The 21195-nt window shown below is 38.6% G+C and overlaps 2 protein-coding genes across 2 annotated transcripts in view; both read left to right on the forward strand.

Annotated features, from left to right (window-relative positions):
• Nucleotides 1-2066: 2066 nt before the first annotated feature.
• n4bp2l2 (NEDD4 binding protein 2-like 2) lies at nucleotides 2067-6376 on the forward strand. The gene is made up of 6 exons (XM_053506865.1): nucleotides 2067-2188; nucleotides 2432-3564; nucleotides 3914-4038; nucleotides 4150-4238; nucleotides 4337-4413; nucleotides 5660-6376. The coding sequence occupies exons 2-6, from the start codon at nucleotides 2432-2434 to the stop codon at nucleotides 5817-5819; spliced, it is 1584 nt and encodes a 527-aa protein (XP_053362840.1). The 5' UTR covers nucleotides 2067-2188; the 3' UTR covers nucleotides 5820-6376.
• An 810-nt stretch (nucleotides 6377-7186) lies between these two features.
• pds5b (PDS5 cohesin associated factor B) overlaps nucleotides 7187-21195 on the forward strand; it is a 54308-nt gene continuing 40299 nt past the window's right edge. The window contains exons 1-5 of the mRNA XM_053507247.1: nucleotides 7187-7326; nucleotides 19006-19132; nucleotides 19228-19431; nucleotides 20665-20751; nucleotides 20905-21002. Coding sequence (XP_053363222.1) covers nucleotides 19025-19132; nucleotides 19228-19431; nucleotides 20665-20751; nucleotides 20905-21002 — 497 coding nt within the window. The 5' untranslated portion in view covers nucleotides 7187-7326; nucleotides 19006-19024. The remainder of the gene's footprint in view (nucleotides 7327-19005; nucleotides 19133-19227; nucleotides 19432-20664; nucleotides 20752-20904; nucleotides 21003-21195) is intronic.

Raw genomic sequence — 21195 nt, forward strand, 5'->3', positions numbered from 1 at the left:
TTCACGATCTTAAGACAGGAATCTGTGTCTTATGATTTATTTTCAGTTTGAGGCTTCTTTCTTTAGATGTAAAATAATAATTTACTGTAAGTTGCATTTGCCAGTGTGATATTACAGTAACACAACAGTTGCTTTTTCCCAGAAACTGCACTAAACTCACATCCCAAACCTCACTTGGCAGCTCCATGTGTTTGCTTACGTAAAACCTACACACACGCTGAGCCGCAGCACAACCATAATGATTAGCATATCTGTGTAAGATGTTTGTTTAAAGCCTGTTTATAACTACTACGATCTGGAAACTCATAGACCTTACACTATATATAGTTTCCGTGTGTGTGTGTGTGTGTGTGTGTGATTTATTAGGGTTTTTCCATGTTTTTATCCATGACATGAGTCACTTTTACTCAACATTCGACTTGGTCATATTGATTCACTGTATCTACATACATCATTACTATGTAATGATATATAATTATTTCCATGGTTAAATTCCATACCTATAAACTTTCTGTCAAAAATCCTTCAGTTACGAAGAAGAATGTTCCCTTAGTGTTGAGATATTTCATACCAAGCAGTTACGAACCAGGCATCATTCCAACAGGGTTCCAAAAAACCCCAGAACAATATGTAAATAACTGCAGACCTCACCCGCCTCAGTTACGGTCAGTGGTCATGATTCACAATAAGAAAAATACTGGGCAAAAATGGCATCTATGGAAGAGTCCAAGATAAAACCCACTGCTGGCAAAAAGAACATAAAGGCTCGTCAATCATTTGCTTATATCTTAATCTTAATTATCCCCAAATGGACCAATGTGACAAAAGTTAAACTTTTTGGAAGGTGTCCCCCTATTACTTCTGGCATAAAACTAACAAAGTGTTTTATAAAAAAAATAAACATAAAAAATAATAATTTTACCAACAGTTAAACATAGGGGTGGTAGTGTGAATGTCTAAGGCAGATCCATGGATTCTGCACTCTTCAAGAAAATCAGTTTGTGATCTCAAAATCAAGAGCACTTGAGTTATGCAGCAGGACAATGAAGTCTAACTTTGAATGGAAAAAAAGAAAAAAAAAAATGTTTTGGAGTGGCCCAGTTAAAGTCCAGACTTAAATCCAACTGAGATCCTTAAACAGGCTGCTCATGCAAACACTTAATTGCCGTTGTTGCTGCCAAGGGTAGCGCAAACAATTATTATATAATATAACATAAAAATCACACACAAACATATATGTGTACGTATATATACATATATATATATATATACATATATATATATATATATATATGTATATATATATATATATATACGATGATGCAAATACTTTTTCACTGCATTACTGTAGAGAAGAAATTGACAAGAGCGAGTAAGGTTGGCCGTGTGTGGGGAAAAGGACAGTTTTATATACTTTTGACAATTTTTTAATCCAACGTTGTATATTTGACAATATACAACATGATAATTTTATACACAGTAATTTAGTACTAGATATGCCTGCAACTTTGTTCACGTGGAATTTAATTGCGTACTCATAATCACCATCTGTTGAATTTTGGAACAAACAAAATTTTTTGCGTGTGTCCGTTTTATATTTAACTTTCAAAGTAGATATCTTCTCTTCCCGTGGGACGATTGCGATGAACCAAACCCTGTATTTTACCTCAAGCTCTGCCAAATACACATGTGTAAACCCCAGTAACATTCATTTAGTAGTTTTTATGTGATGCCTGCACAAACAAACAAACAAATTCCAAAAGACATTTTGTTGTGTTCCATTACTCGTCTTACATCCCTATAATTAAAATATATATATCTTTAATGTACAGACATGCCAACTTTACAGTTTATTATATGTATAGATTACTCTTTATTATACTTTTCTTAATTTATTTTCTCTCTTCTTTCAATCTTTCCACTTCTGTAAGGCAATACGAATGTGAATATTTCTCATACCAATAAAAGCAAAACTCGACCAATGCGGCGTCTACTGGCTGCTGTTCCATGCAGATCCGCCAGATGTCAGTGTGGCGTCGCGTTTCATTCATTCATACCCACGAAGAAAACAACTTCCGGTGTTTCGACTGTTTCAGTTCTTTTTTCGACTGTTTAACGTTTATTCCAACGAACAGTTTTTCCAACGGACATAAATGATTGAAGGACTGAAGGACTTTCTATATTTTAGGTAAATACTAAATACTTATAATATAAAACGTAAAACCAGATCTTTTATTATAAAAGGGAAAAGCTTCATAGATAGATGTGTTTTAAGCCTGTGTGTGTGTGTGTGTGTGTATATAAACAATGCTAATGGCTGTGTCCTAAATACTCTCTGACTCCATATGAAGTGTGAATAGTAGTTTACTTCTGCTTAGACACATAAACCTGATTATAAATGGGTTATTTGGCTTTATTCCATTCTCATCAGATGCCTCATGTTAATCCAGCTGGATCTTCTCCTCCACCTGTAAGTGGACGTGTCGAAGATCCACAGCAGCTCAGCCTTTTCCAAACTACGATCGACAGCAAGACGTCTCCGGCGGACGCTCCTGATCCTGGACTTCCTGCACAGCAGGTGGAGGCGAATCATGGCCCTGAGAACCTTGATACGGGTAACGGAGACGAGGAGGGGGAATGTGGTCAGGGAAGAAGCAGAGAAGAGGTGATTAAAGAGATCAGCGTCAGCAGCGTGGCGTTCATCGGGCCGACCTGTCGACCAGAACCTGTCATAGAAGATGAACTCAGCGAGTTTTATAAAGAGATCGCTCAAATCGATCAGCAAGACGCTGTAGACGGGAGTGAAGGGCGCGGATCTCTGATCTCTGCTCCATCTCACGCCGTAGATGTGAATAATGAGCGCAGATCTCAGCTCTGCGCTCCATCACACGTTGGAAATGTGTATACTGAGCGTGCTCAGTTTTGCTCTCCACTAGTCCACCCTTCAGCCTTAAAACAGACGGCGAATAGCCACAGGAATGCCTACAGGCCGTACCAGGCTCCATGGCCACACACAGACTACAGGGACACCCTACAGTGGAGACCCGAGTCTTACGACACGAGCTGCAGCTGGTCAAACTCGCACAGCTATCCCAATCAGTGGCAGCGTCCTCCTCCTCCTTCTTCTCCTCGTCCTCCTCCTCCTCATCCACCAAGCTTCCGTTACTATCCTCCATCTCGACCTGAGAATCCCACGCACCCGCTGTACAGCCCGCCTCAGGGACAGCGGTACGGCCCGCCTCAGGTACAGCGGTACGGCCCGCCTCAAGGACAGCCGTACGGCCCGCCTCAAGGACAGCCGTACGGCCCACCTCAAGGACAGCCGTACGGCCCACCTCGGGGGCAGCGGTACGGCTCACTCGAGAACAGTCAGACTCACTTCAGGTTCAGTCCTGATGTCAGACTCGCTCCATGTCACGGCCCTACTTCACATGCTTCGTATGGAGAGATTGAGAGGCAACAGAGTGAGGAGCAGAATTATCAGGTCGTGAACGAATGTGAGCCGTCTTTAGTGCTAATAATGATGAGAGGACTCCCAGGGTCCGGCAAGTCAACTCTCGCCAGGTGAGCTGCCTGTCGAAGTATATAGCTAGCCATCCATCCAACTAGCCAACATCTATCCATCTATCTGTCTGTGTATATCCTTTATATTTATATCCTTTATATTTATCCATCTGTCATCATCTGTCTGCACTTCATTCTGTCTGTACATCTCTCAATTTGTCCATCCATCTTTGTAAATCTGCCAGCCTATACTTCTAGCATTCATCTCTCTATCTATCAATTTATCCTCCCAGATCTTCACATTTTACCCTGATGAATCTAAAGCCTAGTGTGTATAAGCACTTATTAAAGTTTTCCCCCCGTATCTCCGTCCCTACTGTAATAACCCAGAGGCTTGTGCATTTCTCAGGCACATATCCTCCAGCGGCCTGAGCGGACTGGTCCTTAGCACGGACGATTACTTCTACCAGAATGACGGCTACTGCTTCGACCCGACTCTTCTCGGAGCCGCGCACGACTGGAATCAAAACAGAGGTGCGTGAGTCCCGTGACAATCCCAATCCCTGAACAAAATACCACCCCAGGCGTGTGCGTTCACCGAGTCACGTCTCCATGCTGATGAGTTTTTTATTTTATCGATTACAGCCAAACAAGCCATGCTGGATAGACGCACACCGGTGGTTATTGACAACACCAACCTCCAGGCCTGGGAAATGAAGCCGTACGTGTCGATGGTGAGGTACTTTAATGTGAATACAGCTTTTATAGAGGACACCCCGGGCTTTTATTGTATGTATCAGTACCTTAATCACTTCCTTCTCTCACGGTGTAGGCTTTAGACATGGGGTACCGAGTGGAGTTTGTTGAACCCGAGACCAGCTGGAAATGTGATCCTGTCGAGTTAGAAAGGTAATTGTGGGCTTGGATTATTTTATTATATAGTTTGTTTTCTAAAAGACAAATAAAAAAACCCTAGAGATGAACGAATCGATTTTCTTTCCGGCTCAGACTGCGTTGGTTAAACTCACTGAGCTGTCACGTGATGAACGAACGACGCGGGAAAACCCGAAGACTCGAAACAGATGAACTGATTCCAGTATAGAACCTATGATATTCCCCGAGATGACTCATTCTTCCCGAGCCACATTTAAGATTCAATCAAAATAAACCAATAGTTCATGAAGGACTATCACTAACATCATTGGGAAAAATAATTGTTTGACCCCCTTCAGATTAAACTGAAGTGTTCCCACTATAATAATAAAGAAATAAAGAGTCTAATATTTTTTTTATTATAGGCTTATTTCAAAAATCAAGAAAAAAAACAAACATTATATAAAGTTTATAAATTGAGTTGCATTTCAGTGAATAAAATAGGTTTTTGATCCCCTTTCAGCCAACAATAATCAATTAAATTACCAATCAAATACTTATTTGACATATAATGTGCTGTTTTTCTCGATTTCTGATTAATATTCTGTCTCTGTCCTTTAAAATAAACCTTTGATTTAAAAAATGGACTTTTTTATTTCTTTGTTAGTGGGCAAACTCCAAAAATCGGCAGAGGATCAAATAATTATTTTCCCCAATGTAACAACCTGAAGTGTTTTTATTTCGCTTGTACCTCAGCAGTATGCCTGATTACCAAATTTTCTCCCATGGAATGGCTGCTAACCAAGTTACAAGGGATTTTTAAGTCAAACCGGGCCTTTTTATTGCGCAGAATAATAGAACAGAATAAAATCTCCCTTTATATGTTTATATAATTTCCACTTATTTCAGTGTTTTAATAATTCTTGGGTATCATCAAGGTAGAAAGTTTCCTCAGTACACCGGAGCCGTGATCAAACTGTCTGCATCGCGTCTGAACCGCTGGCCTCCTAGGAACTCCTTTAATGTGGAAATGGCCGTAACTCCCAGCCGAGTTTCTGTAATGCGCAAGTGGTGATATTGAACGATTGAGTGTTCAATGTAATGAGAAGTTACCCGTCAACCGTGGGCTCAGCCAGGATTGTCATTCATGGAAATACAGCCTTCTTTAAAACGCTTTCACATCTTCAAAGTTTTTTTTAGTAGCGGGGGGTATACTGTTTATTTTACACTACAGTGTTTATTATGTGTTTTTCTATAACTCACTTCCTTTGTGTTTCATCAGGAGGAATCATCACGGAGTCCCGAGAGAAACGATAGCGAACATGCTGGATCGCTTCGAGCTCCCGATTAGTGTGGACATCGTGATGAATTCCTGTGAGCCTTCTCATAAGAGAAAAGAACATAATCATAGACCATACAGAGACAAAAGACAACATAAATAAATAAATAAAAACAATATATATTTTTACAAGCTAAACTGTTAATAAGATAAAATAATTTTAAGTCATTAACAGTGATGGAGCTGATTGTACATCAGTAATGTTGATGATAATAATCTCGTTAATCTTTTTACAAAATGTCGAAAAATCTTTAAGGAAGACCTTCAAACCGCGAGCATTTTAGATTTTCACTTATTTCTATGGATCGTCTGATGGCAGCTTTTTCTTCACTTGTTTTTAATTGCTTTTTATATGCTGAACTTTCCTTTTTCTATCCGTGAGACAATTTCATCTCTTTGACCTGATATCAACAACACTAGTGTACCCTCAGGTAAAATGAACAGCAATACATTTTTAATATAAAAATATTTTAAAATGGCTGGTACATTTTGTTATATTTAATGCTGTCATTATCGGACCAGTAAGATATTTGTGAGATTTTTGCTCACGATGTACAATATTCTGTACCAGTTGTACAGGAACTCGGTTTTAATGGCTTTTAATGTGCCAAAATTAGATTTTTGTCAGACCAGGAATATTGTTGAAATAAATTACCAAAATAACCAGAATTGTCTTTGTTTTTTTTGTGTGCATTTCTTTGCTGCGTCTCTAAATGCTGCCCTTCACCATTATTTGAACCCTTTAGTCCCCTAAACTGTTTGAACTGCTAATTGTATAAAAAGTGCAAGTAGTAGTAGTATTGTTATTTTTACAAGCTGCAGCATCTTTATTATTATTAATGTTAAAAAGTACTATTATTATTAATATTATTATTATATTAGTAGCTGTATCATCATTGTATTCTATTAATATTAAAAGTATTATTAATGGATTATTATTAGTAGTAGTTGTATTTGTATTATTTTTATTAATAGTAGTAGAAGCCGCAGCATCATCATTACTATTAATGTTAAAAGTATTATTATTATTTTATGATTATTATTATATTAGCAACAGCAGCCATAACCTCACTGCCTTTGGCATAATCACTATTATTATTCTTAGTATTATTATTATTACTATTATTATTATTATTTTAGCAGCCATAGCCCTGTTATTATTACATGTTAAAATTATTATTATTATTATTATCGTCAGACAGCATAATCAACATCGTCATCACTGTTACTATTATTCATTTAAAACATTTTTATTATTATTAACATAATAATTATTATTAGCAGCTACAGTGTTGTTATTACGCGTTGGGCCGATAGAGGTCAGTGTCGCTCTGTCCTGTGAGTTTGCGCGCGCGCCCGCAGTGTGGATTGGTGCAGTTGAAGGCAGGAATTGGCGCCATTTTGAAGCGCAGCGCGGAATCTCTCTCTCACACACACACACACACACACATACTGAGCGGCGTACTGAGCGTGTGTCTATACGCGTGTGTATGAGAGCGATAGACACACACACAGGCAGAGACACACGGCGGCGGAGCTGCGGGAGCTGATTCTACACTCAGAGGCTCACGGAACCACACGGCGCCGCCTGGACACTCACACCCGGAAAGGTGCACGCACTTCTACACCTGCGTGCGCGCGCGGGACGCATAATTCTGCGTTTAAACGAGGATTTAAATCGGCGTAATGGCGGTTATTGGAGCGCGAGCTCCCTGGGAGTAGTGCAAGGGGTTAGCTTTAGCATGGCTAGCGCTAATAATCTCCAATCTCTCTCTTTATATATCTCTGTGTTTTTCCCCCATACCTTATAATACTTGACTGGGAAAAATATCTATAATTTCTCCCTTAATCACGTTTAACGTTCCGTCATCCAGATCCGTTGTGTGCTGTTTTTTTGAGTCAATTCGGACGCCTTGTGTTTGTTTAGTGCTGCTATGCTAAGCTAATAAACTGTAGCTGTCTGTACGCTAATTAGGCTAACTGCTCACTCACTCACACACACACACAGCGCGTTATTAACCCTGAACTGCTCATAAGCGCTGAATTACCGCTCTCTATCTGCACGTTTCTCGCTCTGCGGGGTGAATAACTCCTCTTATTCAGCTTGTGATGAGGTTAGAAAGCTAGCTGGCTAAGATGAGACTCCTGTTAGCTTTTAGCCGTCTATTGTGGATAAATCTGTAATAAATGTACTGTTTATTAGGATTAGCATGTTGGCTGTCATTTAACCTGTGGTTGTGTTTAATTAATTACTGAGCAACGAATCAGATCCACGCCCCTTGTGTGTGTGTGTGTGTGTGTGTGTGTGAGAGAGAGAGAGAGAGAGGGAATATTTGTGGATGCTATGTGTATCATCAAACCAAGTGCTTGGTGTATTAGTGTGTTATAATGCACTATAAGTGCATACATATTCATAATGTGTAATTTGTTGTGATAGTGTGTGTATGTGTGTGTAAGAGAGAGAGAGAGAGAGAGAGAGAGAGAGCAAGCATATTTGGATTGTTATGGATCATCATGACAAGTCCTTGGCTGATTTGATCGTTATAATGCGACATAAGATATTCATAATTTGCAATTTGTGATATTGGTTGCACTGCATTTGTGTGTGTGTTTTAGAATCGCTCTAAGGGCATTTTTATTATGAGCCATGAATCCACTGGGCTATTCTGTGCATTATAATGTGACATAAGACCTTCATAGTGTGTAATTGGTGGTTTTTTGAATCGCAGTGTGTGTGTGTCTGTGAGAGAGAAAGAGAGAATATGTTTGTGGATGCTGTATGGTTCATGTTAAAGCATTGTAATGCGACTTAGCACATGCATAGTTCATGAGAGTGCTAATTATGTATTCCTATGAATGATCAAACTAAGTGCTTGGGCTGTTAGACCATTGTTACATGATGTTAGACGTTCATAATGTGTAAATGGTTTTGTTAGAATGACTTAGGGTGTGTTTGAGGGTTTTAATGAGCAAAGTATTTGGGTTGTTATTAGAGCATTATAATGCGACATAAGACATTTTAAATATGTATGCTTTAATGTTAGTACAACCTGAGTGTATGTGTGTGTGTGTGTGTGTGGAAATGCTGAGGATTGTTATAAGCTTTCAGATCAAGTGTTTTGACATTGATTGTAATTGCCTAAAATCGGTGTAATTGTAAATTATTTTTGCCATGTGTGTGTGAGAGAGAGAGAATATTTGCACATGCTATATGGATCATTAACGTTATAATGCTACATAGTATATTGTAAGAGAGATTATTAAATGTCATTATGAGTGATTAAACATGGGAGCTTGGGCTGTTAGACCATTATAACATGGCAGTAGACACTTATAATGTGTAAGTGATGGTGCTACTGTAGAATGACTGTGAGCGTGTTTTAATGGCTGCGGATCATCAAACCAAATGTTTGGGTTGTTATTAGAGCTTTATAATGTGACATAAGGCATTTTAAATATGTATGCTTTGATGTTAGTATCAACCTGCATGAGTGTAAATGTTGAAGGTCATTAGCTCTCAGATTAAGTGCTTGGGCTGTTGGAGCATTATAATGTGACATTAGACATTCATACCCTACACTTGTCTAAAATCTGTGTAATTGTAATTTTTTGGTGTGTAAGTGAAAAAGCGAGACATAGAGAGACTATTTTGGTTATTATGGATCATCACACCAAGTCCTTGGGCTATGTTGAGCATTATAATGCGACATAAAACATTCATATTTTGTAGTTGGTGGTATTTTTGTGACTCTGTGTGTGTAAGTGTGTAGACTTCCTCATACATGGGGTTTTATGGGTAATCACACAGAGAGCGCGAGAGAGAAAATCTGGGTTGTTATTGCTCATTAGTGTTATAATGCAATATAGGACATTCATAACATTTGTAATGATAGTACATCTATTTAAGTGTATGTATGGCAGAGAAAGAAAGATGAGTGAGCACCAAGTTCTTACGTATTTTTACCATTATAATGCGACATAAGGCAATCATAGTATCTGATTGGTGGTGATTTAGTATCGCTGCATGTGAGCATTGTTATTTTGAGCATCAAACCCTTGAAGTGCATGGGCTATTTTATGCATTATAGTATGACATAAGACCTTCATAGTTTGTGGTTGGTGGTATTAGTATCGCTGTTTGTGTGTGTGTGTGTGAGTGTGTGTTTTTTTTGCTTAAATTTTTTTTTATTTTTATAAATTGTTTATTTAATTTATATGTAATTTTAGTGGCATATACATTTTGGTTGAATGTTTAAGTGTTAAGTGTTTTATAACAATATGGACTTCAATCACACTGTGCCGTTCTAATGAATTGGAATTTTAATTCGTCTGCCTACTTTATCAAGTTGTCAATATAATGTGACACACGTACTAATACAAACTATTGCAATATATCACAATATGTGTTATATCGTGATTTATCGTATCGTGACCCATGTATCGTGATACGTATCGTATCGTGAGGCCCTTGCCAATACACAGCTCTATGTGTATATTGCCCCCGGTTTTGGAGCTATTTTAAGCATTATAATGCAACGTAAGACATTCATGTCATTGGTGTTAGTACCACTGTGTGTGGGCATTTTTTATCACGAGCTGTCACACCAAGCCCCTGGTTTCTTTTGTGCATGATAATGTGACATAAGGCATTCATAGTTTGTAGTCGGTGGTGTTCGTACCACTCTGCGTGTGTAGGTGTGTTTGAGAGAGCGATGATTTTGATTGTTATTGCTCATTAAACCTGTTTGCTATATTAGTGTTATAAGGCAATCAAATGTGTAATTTGTGGTTATTTGTGTGTGTTTGTGCCTGTGTGTCTGTGCTAATTACTGTGTGTGAGCATTTTTATGAGCCATCAAACAAGTGCTTGAGGCATTCTGTGCATTATAATGTGACGTAAGACCTTCATAGTTTGTAGTTGTTGGTAATAATATCTGTGAGTGTGAGAGAGAGAGAGATGGAGTTTGGATTGTCAATCCAAACCACCGTGGGGTGTAGTAGAATGTTATAATGCACTATAAGGCATTCATAATGTGTAATTTGTGGTAATAGTATCTCTGTAAGATTATATTATGACTTAAGACCTTCAAAGTTTTTAATTGGTGTGTGTCGGTGGGTATGTGAGCTGTTTTGACTGTATAATACGCAATAAGACGTTCATAGTGTCCTATGAGAGTCCTGGATTAAACCCACTGCATCACGGTCATTTCACACATCAGCAACGATCCAGGACAAGCCTCTTGGCACAACTTTGTCATAACGCTGCGTTGCATTCTTGGATATTGAGTACAATGTTTGCTTTGACATCTTCATCATGCTTGCTTCTATTCAGGTTGGACAAGTTAATCAAAAACATTTTGGAAATAATATTTTTTTACGCGGCTCATCAAGAGATAAAGCACCTATTAAAATGTCCACAGGTGAAGTGAGTTCAATGCGAGTCGACACAAGCAGTTAAAGAGGAGAGACTCCGGCTCTTGTCTTATTTCAAAACTAACTTTTTAATACAGAGTAAAGCAATAATAAAAGTCTTTGAAGGCATCTGTTATTTCTATGAAATCAAAAAGCGCCGATTCATATGCTAAAAGATTAAATACACAGAGTAGCAGCAGGTGAGCATCTTTTTTTTCCTTTTCTTTTTCTTCTTTTTTTTCCCTAATGCAAGGCAAAATCAGCCTAGCGAATCACTGGACTGCAAATGAGATCAGCACTGAGTTTGGGGAGAAAAACAGACAACAATTTGCCATGTCATTTTCTCAAAAGAGGATGGATGCAAATAAACAAACATGACCGGTTGAAAAGGAAAGAAAATTACAGAGTAGCACCTGTAAATTATAAAATTACCCCAGGACCCCCTGTCTGGATACGACAATAATTAGCTACAGGTGTACAGCATTAGTTTCTATTCACAAACGCACAATATTATCAGCTTTGTTATAAATGAAATAATAACAAAACTTGCATACATCATAAAGAAATGGCAGCTTTAAGTAAAAAGAGAAAAAAATACATTCTAATATTACTAAATAATATTATTATTATTATTATTAGTTTATTCACATACCTGACCTAAAATATATTGTAGATCCATGCTCACATTGTTTGTTCATTGTTTTTTGGCCTCTGTACTTGGGCACACTTTCATATTAACACGCTCCGAGTGGCAGTATGCATTTACTTGGTTTGTGAGCCGCCATTAAACACTAAAAGAAGTGATCAGGGAAATTAACCTTCGCGCTATTCTTAATATTATAAATATTTCTGCAAAAAATATATACAATAATAATAATAACGAGTAACGCTCTCACATGCCATCCTATTGTATCAGCTTATGGCTGAGTGTAAGATTGGCAGAGATTTCAGACGAGACCCACAGCACTGATGACGTCGTGTCTAAATCACGCTCATGTACGATCGGCTTCCATAACTGATTCAATCCGTGAGTGGTGCAGTTTTAAAGAGGAAAGATTGTGTTCTCACTGATCAAAATGAACCAGGAAACGATCCAGAGGCCGTAATGTAAAAAAATGTTCAAAAAATTTGAGTGTAAGACTTCTGAGCAGGAAGTCATGAGTTTAAACCCAGACACCACCAAGCTGTCACTGTTTCACCTTTGAGCCTCGACCCTTGACTGGGAGTAAGTGTAAGTCGTCCTAATTAACGAGTGTGTTGCTTAAAAATAAAAAAAATTATTAGATAAGTTTCTATTCTATATTAAAATAAGTATACCTGTTATTTGGTACCAAAGAAGTCACTTTATTAAAATGAATAAATAACTAAAATGTTAGTCATGTAAACGTATACACGCCTGCTGAAATGCATCCAAGAACTTGTCAGAATCCAGAAGGACATAAATCCAAAATTATGACACACACTGTACACAGTGTCTGGTATTATAAAACAGGCCTGTTTTTTTTATTATTTATTTATTTATTTTTTACTGATATAAGACCGGATCACTGATCATTTCTGAAGCCCATGTTTCTATCATACGTCTGTCAGAATGCCCTCAAAACACAACGTCTTACCAGTAGCACCACCATGCTTGAAGAAAGGGCCAGAGATTGTGTTTCAGCTGAGGTCATTGTACGTTTTTAGGCTTTTGTGTTTCGCCTTAAGGTTTTAACTGGTGCCAGGACTGACTGTACTCTTCTCTGCTGTAACGCTGTTGCAATTTTAATGTTTAATGAGTAATTAATTATATGAAGCCCATTCATTATAAAATTTAGTTTTTTTTTTTCACTTAAAAACAAAGCACAGCATTTAACTAACATCAGATTTGAGAGTTCAACATTTAACTTAACTAATACAGAGCACACCATCTGTAGGATTATAAAGAAACAGCGGTGTTTTACGGCTCTAATGTCTCCAAAGTCTTGAGCGCATGTTGAACTGCGAGCACAGTGCAGACAGACAGACGAGCACACTCAGACTCTAAGTAGTGTTTCGAGACTAATTAGCGCTCGGGTTTTGCGCTTCGAGACTGGTCTAAGCGTGTGTAATGAATGGGTTTGAGAGTAATTCGCTCTCAGAATTTGGAGAAAAATTCGGAGTTCGCTAGTTCGATTTCCGGAGACAGCTAATTGGCCGATGGGAGCGGGGTTGAATGGGACACGCTTGGCGCACTTGCATCAGTCACGGCTTTACAGCCAATCAGGGGCATCTGTAAGCTTGAGCAAGTGGGAGGAGCAGATAGCGCTGTCCTCCGAGAGTGTTACGCCGCTCCCAAGCGTGTGCTTAAAAAGATGCGGTTGACTGGCATAATGTGGTTCGAAAAAAGCGTGTGATAGTCTCTGGTCCTCTCTGATTAATTAGTAGCCTTGATGTGGGAGCCCCCTAGTGAAAAAAAAAAAATCAGTCAGTGTGGCGAGATATCAATCAACACACTATGTTTCACAGACATACTTTGTGATTTTAATCCCGCCCGTATCTGCCATGTCTGTCTTTCTCTCACACAATTTCTGTAAAAATTCCAGAGCAAATTACCTACTGTTTTTCAGCAAACTCGGCGGTCCTCTGAGAAATCTAATCTCGTCCGAATGCGAATGTCTGTGATTGCCGAAAATGTTTTTTTCCAAAACGCGTTTTCTTTTGTGTTTTGGATAGTACTACCGTACTATCTCTAGCGTGCCGGTATTCAAGTTTGCGCACCAATAATGTCTTGTGCAACGCCCACATGTAAAACACAGACACTTCTACCTCAGTAACAAGCACAGAGATGTTAGTCCTGTCCGAATAGGGCTTATATCGTTTTTTCCTTCTACCTCTAGCATTACTTAAATTCTTTAATAGCTTTCTATACCCAGTCACATTTTTTTTTTTTTTTAAATGACAGTAATTACAGGAATATTTTAATTTTAATTTTTATTTAATGCATTTTTTTCGTGTAAAGGATTTATTAAAAATATGTATTTTCTATTAAAGCTTCAAACAAAACAAAACATAATTTGTAGATTTTTTTTTTTTACCCTTCTTTGAAACACGTCTTCACATTTTATATTTTTTTACTCTGATCTTGAGAGAATGATCTTTTTCCTCAAGCAGTCTGAGCCCTGATCACAGCGAGGGTTTATTTTCCTGAGGGAGCTTGGCTACAGATGGTCAGGGAACAAGTGTGCAGACCACCAAAGAGGTTCTTAAGCTCCTGGACTTGAGTCTTAACACCTCATTATGTTGTAAACATACACACACACACATGCACTGAAAGGACTCATTTGTCCAAGTGCACCACATAGATGGCTATCTCAGTATTTATTGTTTCAGAATTTAATTCCTCATAAATATGCAGTAAGTGCAGGTGATTCTGAGGTCAGAGCGAGCGCTGGAACGCCTCCGGTAATTTATTATCCTTGTTGCTTTGATGATGATGAAGAAAGTCGAAAGGAACGACTAACAGTTGCAGTACATTTAAAGGTGGTGTTTGAGACCATTAAGTATTTTCTAGTTATTCCAACTCAGGATACAGACCTCCCTTTAACACAAATCTCGCTGTAAAGGCACAAATAATAAAAGGTGCATTAAAGGTGTGATGGTGTCTGTCGCTCAGGGTCATGGTGTCTGTCGCTCAGGGTCATGGTGTCTGATATTGAGGATATTGTTCTTGTTTGTATTTGTGTGTGCTTTTTCAGTTGCACACTAAAATAAGTTCAGTGCGTACATTTTTACAAGACCTATACAGAGAGTGATGCTAAAGAGGGTGTAACGTTTTTGAAAGTACTACTCAACATCGTTTCTATCACAAGATGTGCAGTTGCGCCATTAGTGAACCTCACTCTTGAATCTCGAAACCGATTGAAAATTCCCTTTGTTGCAGTTCATGGTCTCTCACTGCGCTACAGAATGCATACAGAGACAACACCATCGATGAGCGTCGTGCACAGACTGAGGAATAAACGCGAAGGGGAAACCATGCAGTTCAACGAGACTACAACAACCATACATTATCAGTTAATAAACCCTTCATCTTTTAAATTCTTATTGGCAGTTAATTAATTAATAATTAATCGACATCCCCAGTAGGTAGAGTACTACTGCGCATCATAACAGTGCATTAAGTCTGAACACGGTTCTCTTTCCCTGGATGAGAAATAAAAATAGAGAGAACACATAAAAAAAAAACACACGGGTGAGCGCTATGTGCTTTTAGCAGAACTAGCAACAGGAACGCGCTTCTCTTAGCGCACAGGGGATTGAGAATCGCGTGATTCACTCATCCAGATCCACATACGTACAACATTTTTACCCATCATGCACGCTTTTAACAACAAAGTACACTTGTACTCGTAAGTTATCGTTCAGAAGCAAGTCAAAGAGGGCAGACTTGTGTTTCCTTTAATTTAAAAAAAGTCAAACCAAGGCATGATTCTGAAATGAATCTATTTTTTTGCGTGGTAGTGAAGAGCTCTCCAACGTGATCTCATACCTTTGTAATGTAGATATAACCACAACTGCTGACCGATCAGATTTAAGTACTGAACCATTATGTTGTAAATGAGGAAAATCATGAAACTTCCATACCAGCTATTAAAAATTCACCCGAACCTTAGACAACGAGGTAACCAAGAACTCGATGGTCAGTCTGAAGGAGCTCCAGTGTTTCTTTGTGGAAAGAGGAGAACCTTCCAGAAGAAAAAACATCTTGTAGCATCAACAAAAAAAACATGAGGCTGTAATTTTGTTGAAGGTGCTTAAAAAAAAGTTTCTCATGGTCTGAAAGTCCTTTAGGTGCTTCTTGTTAAACTCCAGTCATGTGACTTTTACTGAGGCGTGGCTTCCATCTGGCCACTTTGCCATGCAGGCCTGAGTGCTGCAGAGATGGTTGTTCTTCTGGAAGGTTCTTCTCTCTCCACTGAGGAATGCTGGAGCGCTTTCAGAGTAACCATCGGGTTCTAGGAAGAGTCCTGGTGGTTCCAAACTTCTTCTATTTATGGATGATGGAGGCCAGACCTTCAATACTTCAGAAATGTTTCTGTTCCCCCCATCTGTCACTTGATACATTTGTGTCTCTGAGGTCTGTAGACAATTCCTTGGAGTCCATGGCTTGGTTTGTACTCTGACATGTGCTGTTTACAGTGGGACCTTTATATAGACAGGTGTGTGTCTTTCCAAATCATGTCCAATCAACTGAATTTACCTCAGGTGGACTCCAACTGGGTTGTAGAAACATCTCAAGGATGATCAGTGGAAACAGGACGCACCTGATCTCAATTTCGAGTGTCATGGCAAAGGGTGTGAATACTTATGTACATGTTTTTTTTTTTCAAATTTTGTAATAAATTTGCAAAGATTTCAAACCAACTTCTTTCACATGGTTGTATTGTTTGTAGAATTTTGAGAAAAATAATGTATTTATATGTATATTCGTTTTAAAATAAGGCTATAAAGTAAGAATACTAGCAGTTAAAGTTTATCCGGAATGTCGTGGTAACCATGACAACCCTGATTTAAATTTAAATTTTGCTGACTCATCCTTCCTGGACCGGCTCCTTACAGGCTCACGCATATTACAGTCCACCCTCTGCGGTTCAAAGGTCACGGCCTCAGTCGTTCGGGGATTTTTCCTCAGAGCCTAACTAATAATTATTAAACCTGGATAGGTAAATATCCTTTAACCTTTTTTTTTTGTGAAAATGTATAAATGTCCATGAGTTTTAACACTAAACTAATAAGAACAATATAATTTACTAATTTTGTAACATAAATATTAACGTAATGTCAGCTAAATCCCCCTATAAAATATAATACTATATAATTTTTTTTGTGCTTTAGAGAGAACACAAAGCAACCGTAGAGGAAAACAACGTGGCATGTGATGTATTATTATTTACTGTATTTACCCTACAATACTGATACCCCCCCAAAAAACGCTTTTATGACTTACAGTACACATACAGTGGGGCAAAAAAGTATTTAGTCAGCCTCTAATTCTGCAAGTTCTCTTACTTAAAATGACGAGAGAGGCCTGTAATTTATCATAGGTATACCTCAACTATGAGAGACTAAGTAAGAAAAAAAATCCAGAAAATCACATTGTAGGATTTTTTATGAATTAATTGGTAAATTCCTTGTTAAAATAAGTATTTGGTCACCTACAAACAATCAAGATTTCTGGCACCTGTAACTTCTTTAAGAGGCTTCTCTGTCCTCCACTCGTTACCTGTATTAATGGCATCTGTTATAAAAGACACCGGTCCACAACCTCAAACAGTCACACTCCAAACTCCACTATGGCCGCCAAGACCAAAGAGCTGTCAAGGGACACCAGAAACAAAATTATAGACCTGGACCAGGCTGGGAAGACTGCAATAGGTAAGCAGCTTGGTGTGAAGAAATCAACTGTGGGAGCAATTATTCGAAAATGGAAGACATACAAGACCACTAATAATCTCCCTCGATCTGGGGCTTCACGCAAGATTTCACTCCGTTGGGGAAAAATGAGAACAAGAACTGTGAGCACAAATGCCAGAACCACACGGGAGGACCTAGTGAATGACCTGCAGAGAGCTGGGACCGAAGTAACAAAGGCTACCATCAGTAACACACGTGCCAGACGTGTCCCCCTGCTTAAGCCAGTACATGTTCAGGCCCGTCTGAAGTTTGCTAGAGAGCATTTGGATGATCCAGAAGAGAATTGGAAGAACGTCATATGGTCAGATGAAACCAAAATAGAACTTCGTGTTTGGAGGAGAAGGAATGCTCTCATCATACCTACTGTAAAGCATGGGGGTGGAAACATCATTCTTCTTTCTTATTTTGTTTCTTATAGTTAAGGTATACCTATAATAAAAATTACAGGCCTTTCTCATCTTTTTAAGTGGGAGAACTTGCACAATTAGTGGCTGAATTTTACATTCAAGGGTTTACCATTACGTTCTTTTATTTATTTAATTATTTATTTTTAAAGAGAGAAATATAAAGATAATTATTTGAAGTGTCTGGTTAGCAATTCCATTCACGAACACCGGATCAAGTCGACGTCCTTATGATTTCCCATGTGTGTTCCCATGTGTTCATGTGTGAATCTAAAAGAGAGAAAGGCGGGGTCAGTGAATCGTTGCTTTGCACACAGTTAATAAGGTTGTAGATAATTTAAATAAAAAATGTTGGTTGTTGTCGAAGATGAATCAGTGTATGGGAACACACTGGGTTACACTACTACAACTGTTTTTACATTACATTATATTCCACTTTATTGTCATTGTGCAAAGTATATACTGTATGCACAGAGCCAATGAGATGCGGTTTCAGTTGAACTTAACCTGAAGGGGAAACGTGTCTTTGGTTAACATTAATTATTAATACCTCATCGATTATCAATTGTTGGAACGTTAACTCCTGGCGCTCTGGCTTAGTGGTTAGCCCTGTGGCCTCGCATCTCCAGGATCGGGGTTTAATTCCCACTTCGGGTCCCGCACATGTTCTCTTCGTGCTTGCTGGGTTTCCTCTGGGTACTCTGGTTTCCTCCTACAGTCCAAATACATTTACATTAAGCTAATTGTCATTCTCAAATTGTGTCCTAAAAAGAGTGTCTTAAAAAAAAAGAATTCCCCATAAGTTATTGCTAAAGTAGACCTTTAAACTGCTGTAAACCCTCTGTACCCTTAAAAAAAAACAATATATTTGTTTTATTCAGGTTGGCAAGTCTGCACTGATACTCTGTTAGTCTGTTCGACGTGACCTGGAAAGTAAAATCGCCCTTTTCTCCTCGTGTCCGCTCCAGCGCTCGGTTAATAGGTCGAGGTTATGTATCAGGTTGTAACTCTATACCTACTTTTTTCTTTTCTCCACAGCGCGCACTAGAAGGAGAGCATGGCTCACTCCAAGAATCGAGCCACAGATGGCAAAATCACCTACCCGCCAGGGGTGAAGGAGATCTCCGATAAAATCTCCAAGGAGGAGATGGTCCGGAGACTCAAGGTAAAGCACACAGGGTTCAAGGGTTCAATTCTGATCCGTCATCCTGATTGTTGTTCCAGAGACATCACTAGACAGACTTTTTTTTTTTCCCCTAGATGGTGGTAAAGACCTTCATGGACATGGACCAAGACTCCGAGGAGGAGAAAGAGCTGTACCTGAACCTGGCTCTGCACCTGGCCTCAGATTTCTTCCTAAAGCACCCGGACAAAGACGTCAGGCTCCTGGTGGCCTGCTGCCTGGCCGACATCTTCCGCATCTACGCTCCGGAGGCTCCGTACACCTCGCCGGATAAGCTGAAGGTACGAGAGACACGGAAAAAATCTGTCAGACAAAAAAAAAAAACATATGTAGTTTATTATCTAAGGTAACGAATATTCCTCAGTGCTTCCACGTGACGAGTGTAAAATCCCTGTGGAACTCGTCGCCAGGTTGCAGTTTGTGTTGGAAAAGCTCTAAACCTCAAACACACTCGATTCATCACGACTGCTGGTGGGCTCCGCCCCTTCATATGTCACTCCTGGGGAGAAGGGTGGCCTGCTGAGAGACAGAGAGAGACAGACGGACAGACAGAGAGAGAGAGAGAGAGACACTTTCCCCAACTCGTTTCATCTCCAAAGTGTTTTTCTGACCTTGTTAAAGACACTGTGATTCGCTCATCACTTTGCTGCTTCTGTTAATATCAGAGCTTTGGTCTAACCTTTATCGTTAATCTTTTTTTCCTTGCACGGTCGGTAGCAGTACAGTAATGTACAGTATACAGTATATACGGGTTAACCTTTACATTCTTTTATTTTTAATGTATTACGCTGAGGTTGACTTGAAATTAAAGAGTGAGGATCGCAATGGTTTGGGGACAAATGCGCTAAATAAATAAATAATACCAAAAAAAAAAGGGGCAAATACTGTTTTACCGTACAATACAAGTTGCTCATGATGTTTAAGCGGCGTAAATTGTAACGAACCATATTTACAAGTGAACTTTTTTTGGAAAAACAAAAATTTAAGTTGTTAAAAGCTTGAATTTATTTTATTAATGTATTTTTTTTAATTACTTTTATTTTATACTAGTTGCTATATTAAAATTAATATTTTAATAATCAAGATTTATGTATTTATTTAAATTGTTAATTTAATTAAATTCATTTAAATTAATTAATTAATTAATTAATCTAAATTTATTTAAATTAGTTTGCATTCGAGCCTGTGTTTAAACAGCGCAGCATTCTTCTGATGCGTACAGTTATAAAAACATCTGTAAAAATTAAAGGTATATCTTACAAATGATTTTTTTGGGGCATGGGATTTGTGCGAAATTTTACATGTATTTAAATAAAATTTTCTAATAAGGAAAGTCCGTAACAAGAAGGACTAGAGGAGACTGCGGCGTCCACACCGTCTACCGTGCGCTACCGTTTTCTCCTTTCGTGTCTAGAGTTACACATTTTAACAAAGTCTTAACCCAGTGGAACTAAAGGATTTAAAATGTCATCCTCATGCTTCTGTCCTCTTCCTCCTCCTCCTTTTTCTCTCAGGATATATTTATGTTCATAACCAGACAGCTGAAAGGACTGGAGGACACTAAAAGCGCCCAGTTCAATCGATATTTTTACTTACTGGAGGTATGCGTCACAATTTTTTTTTCCTTTCCTATTTATGAATTTATTTATTTGCTTATTTATTTTGTGATGAAGTAACTTAGCTTTGACTTTTTTTATTCTGTTCCTCTCTCTCTCTTTCTCTCTCTTTTTCTTTCTCTCTCTCGTTCCTGACAGAATATCGCTTGGGTAAAATCCTACAACATCTGCTTTGAGTTGGAGGACAGCAATGAAATATTTACTCAACTGTACAGAACGCTCTTCCAAGTGATCAAGTGAGTCTCTGCTTCCATGCATGCAGAAATCCCTAAACACTCACACACGCACACACACACACACACACACACTCGGCACTCGTAATTCAGAAAGGCAGGTCTGTAATTTACAGCGTACCGATGTAAATGGAAAGCTCTGGCTTATTTATCCTGTTGTAATGAGCTGTCAGCTTTCAGCCTGCCGGTATTAGAC

The sequence above is a fragment of the Clarias gariepinus genome, chromosome 11 (genome assembly GCF_024256425.1).
Source record: "Clarias gariepinus isolate MV-2021 ecotype Netherlands chromosome 11, CGAR_prim_01v2, whole genome shotgun sequence".
Taxonomy (NCBI): Eukaryota; Metazoa; Chordata; class Actinopteri; order Siluriformes; family Clariidae; genus Clarias; species Clarias gariepinus.

Bases quoted from the DNA above. Each gene is read 5' to 3' on its own strand.
- n4bp2l2 (XM_053506865.1), top strand. From the start codon at position 2,432: ATGCCTCATGTTAATCCAGCTGGATCTTCTCCTCCACCTGTAAGTGGA. The intron at 3,565-3,913 runs GTGAGCTGCCTG...TGCATTTCTCAG, and splicing joins GGCAAGTCAACTCTCGCCAG to GCACATATCCTCCAGCGGCC. The intron at 4,039-4,149 runs GTGCGTGAGTCC...TATCGATTACAG, and splicing joins CGACTGGAATCAAAACAGAG to CCAAACAAGCCATGCTGGAT.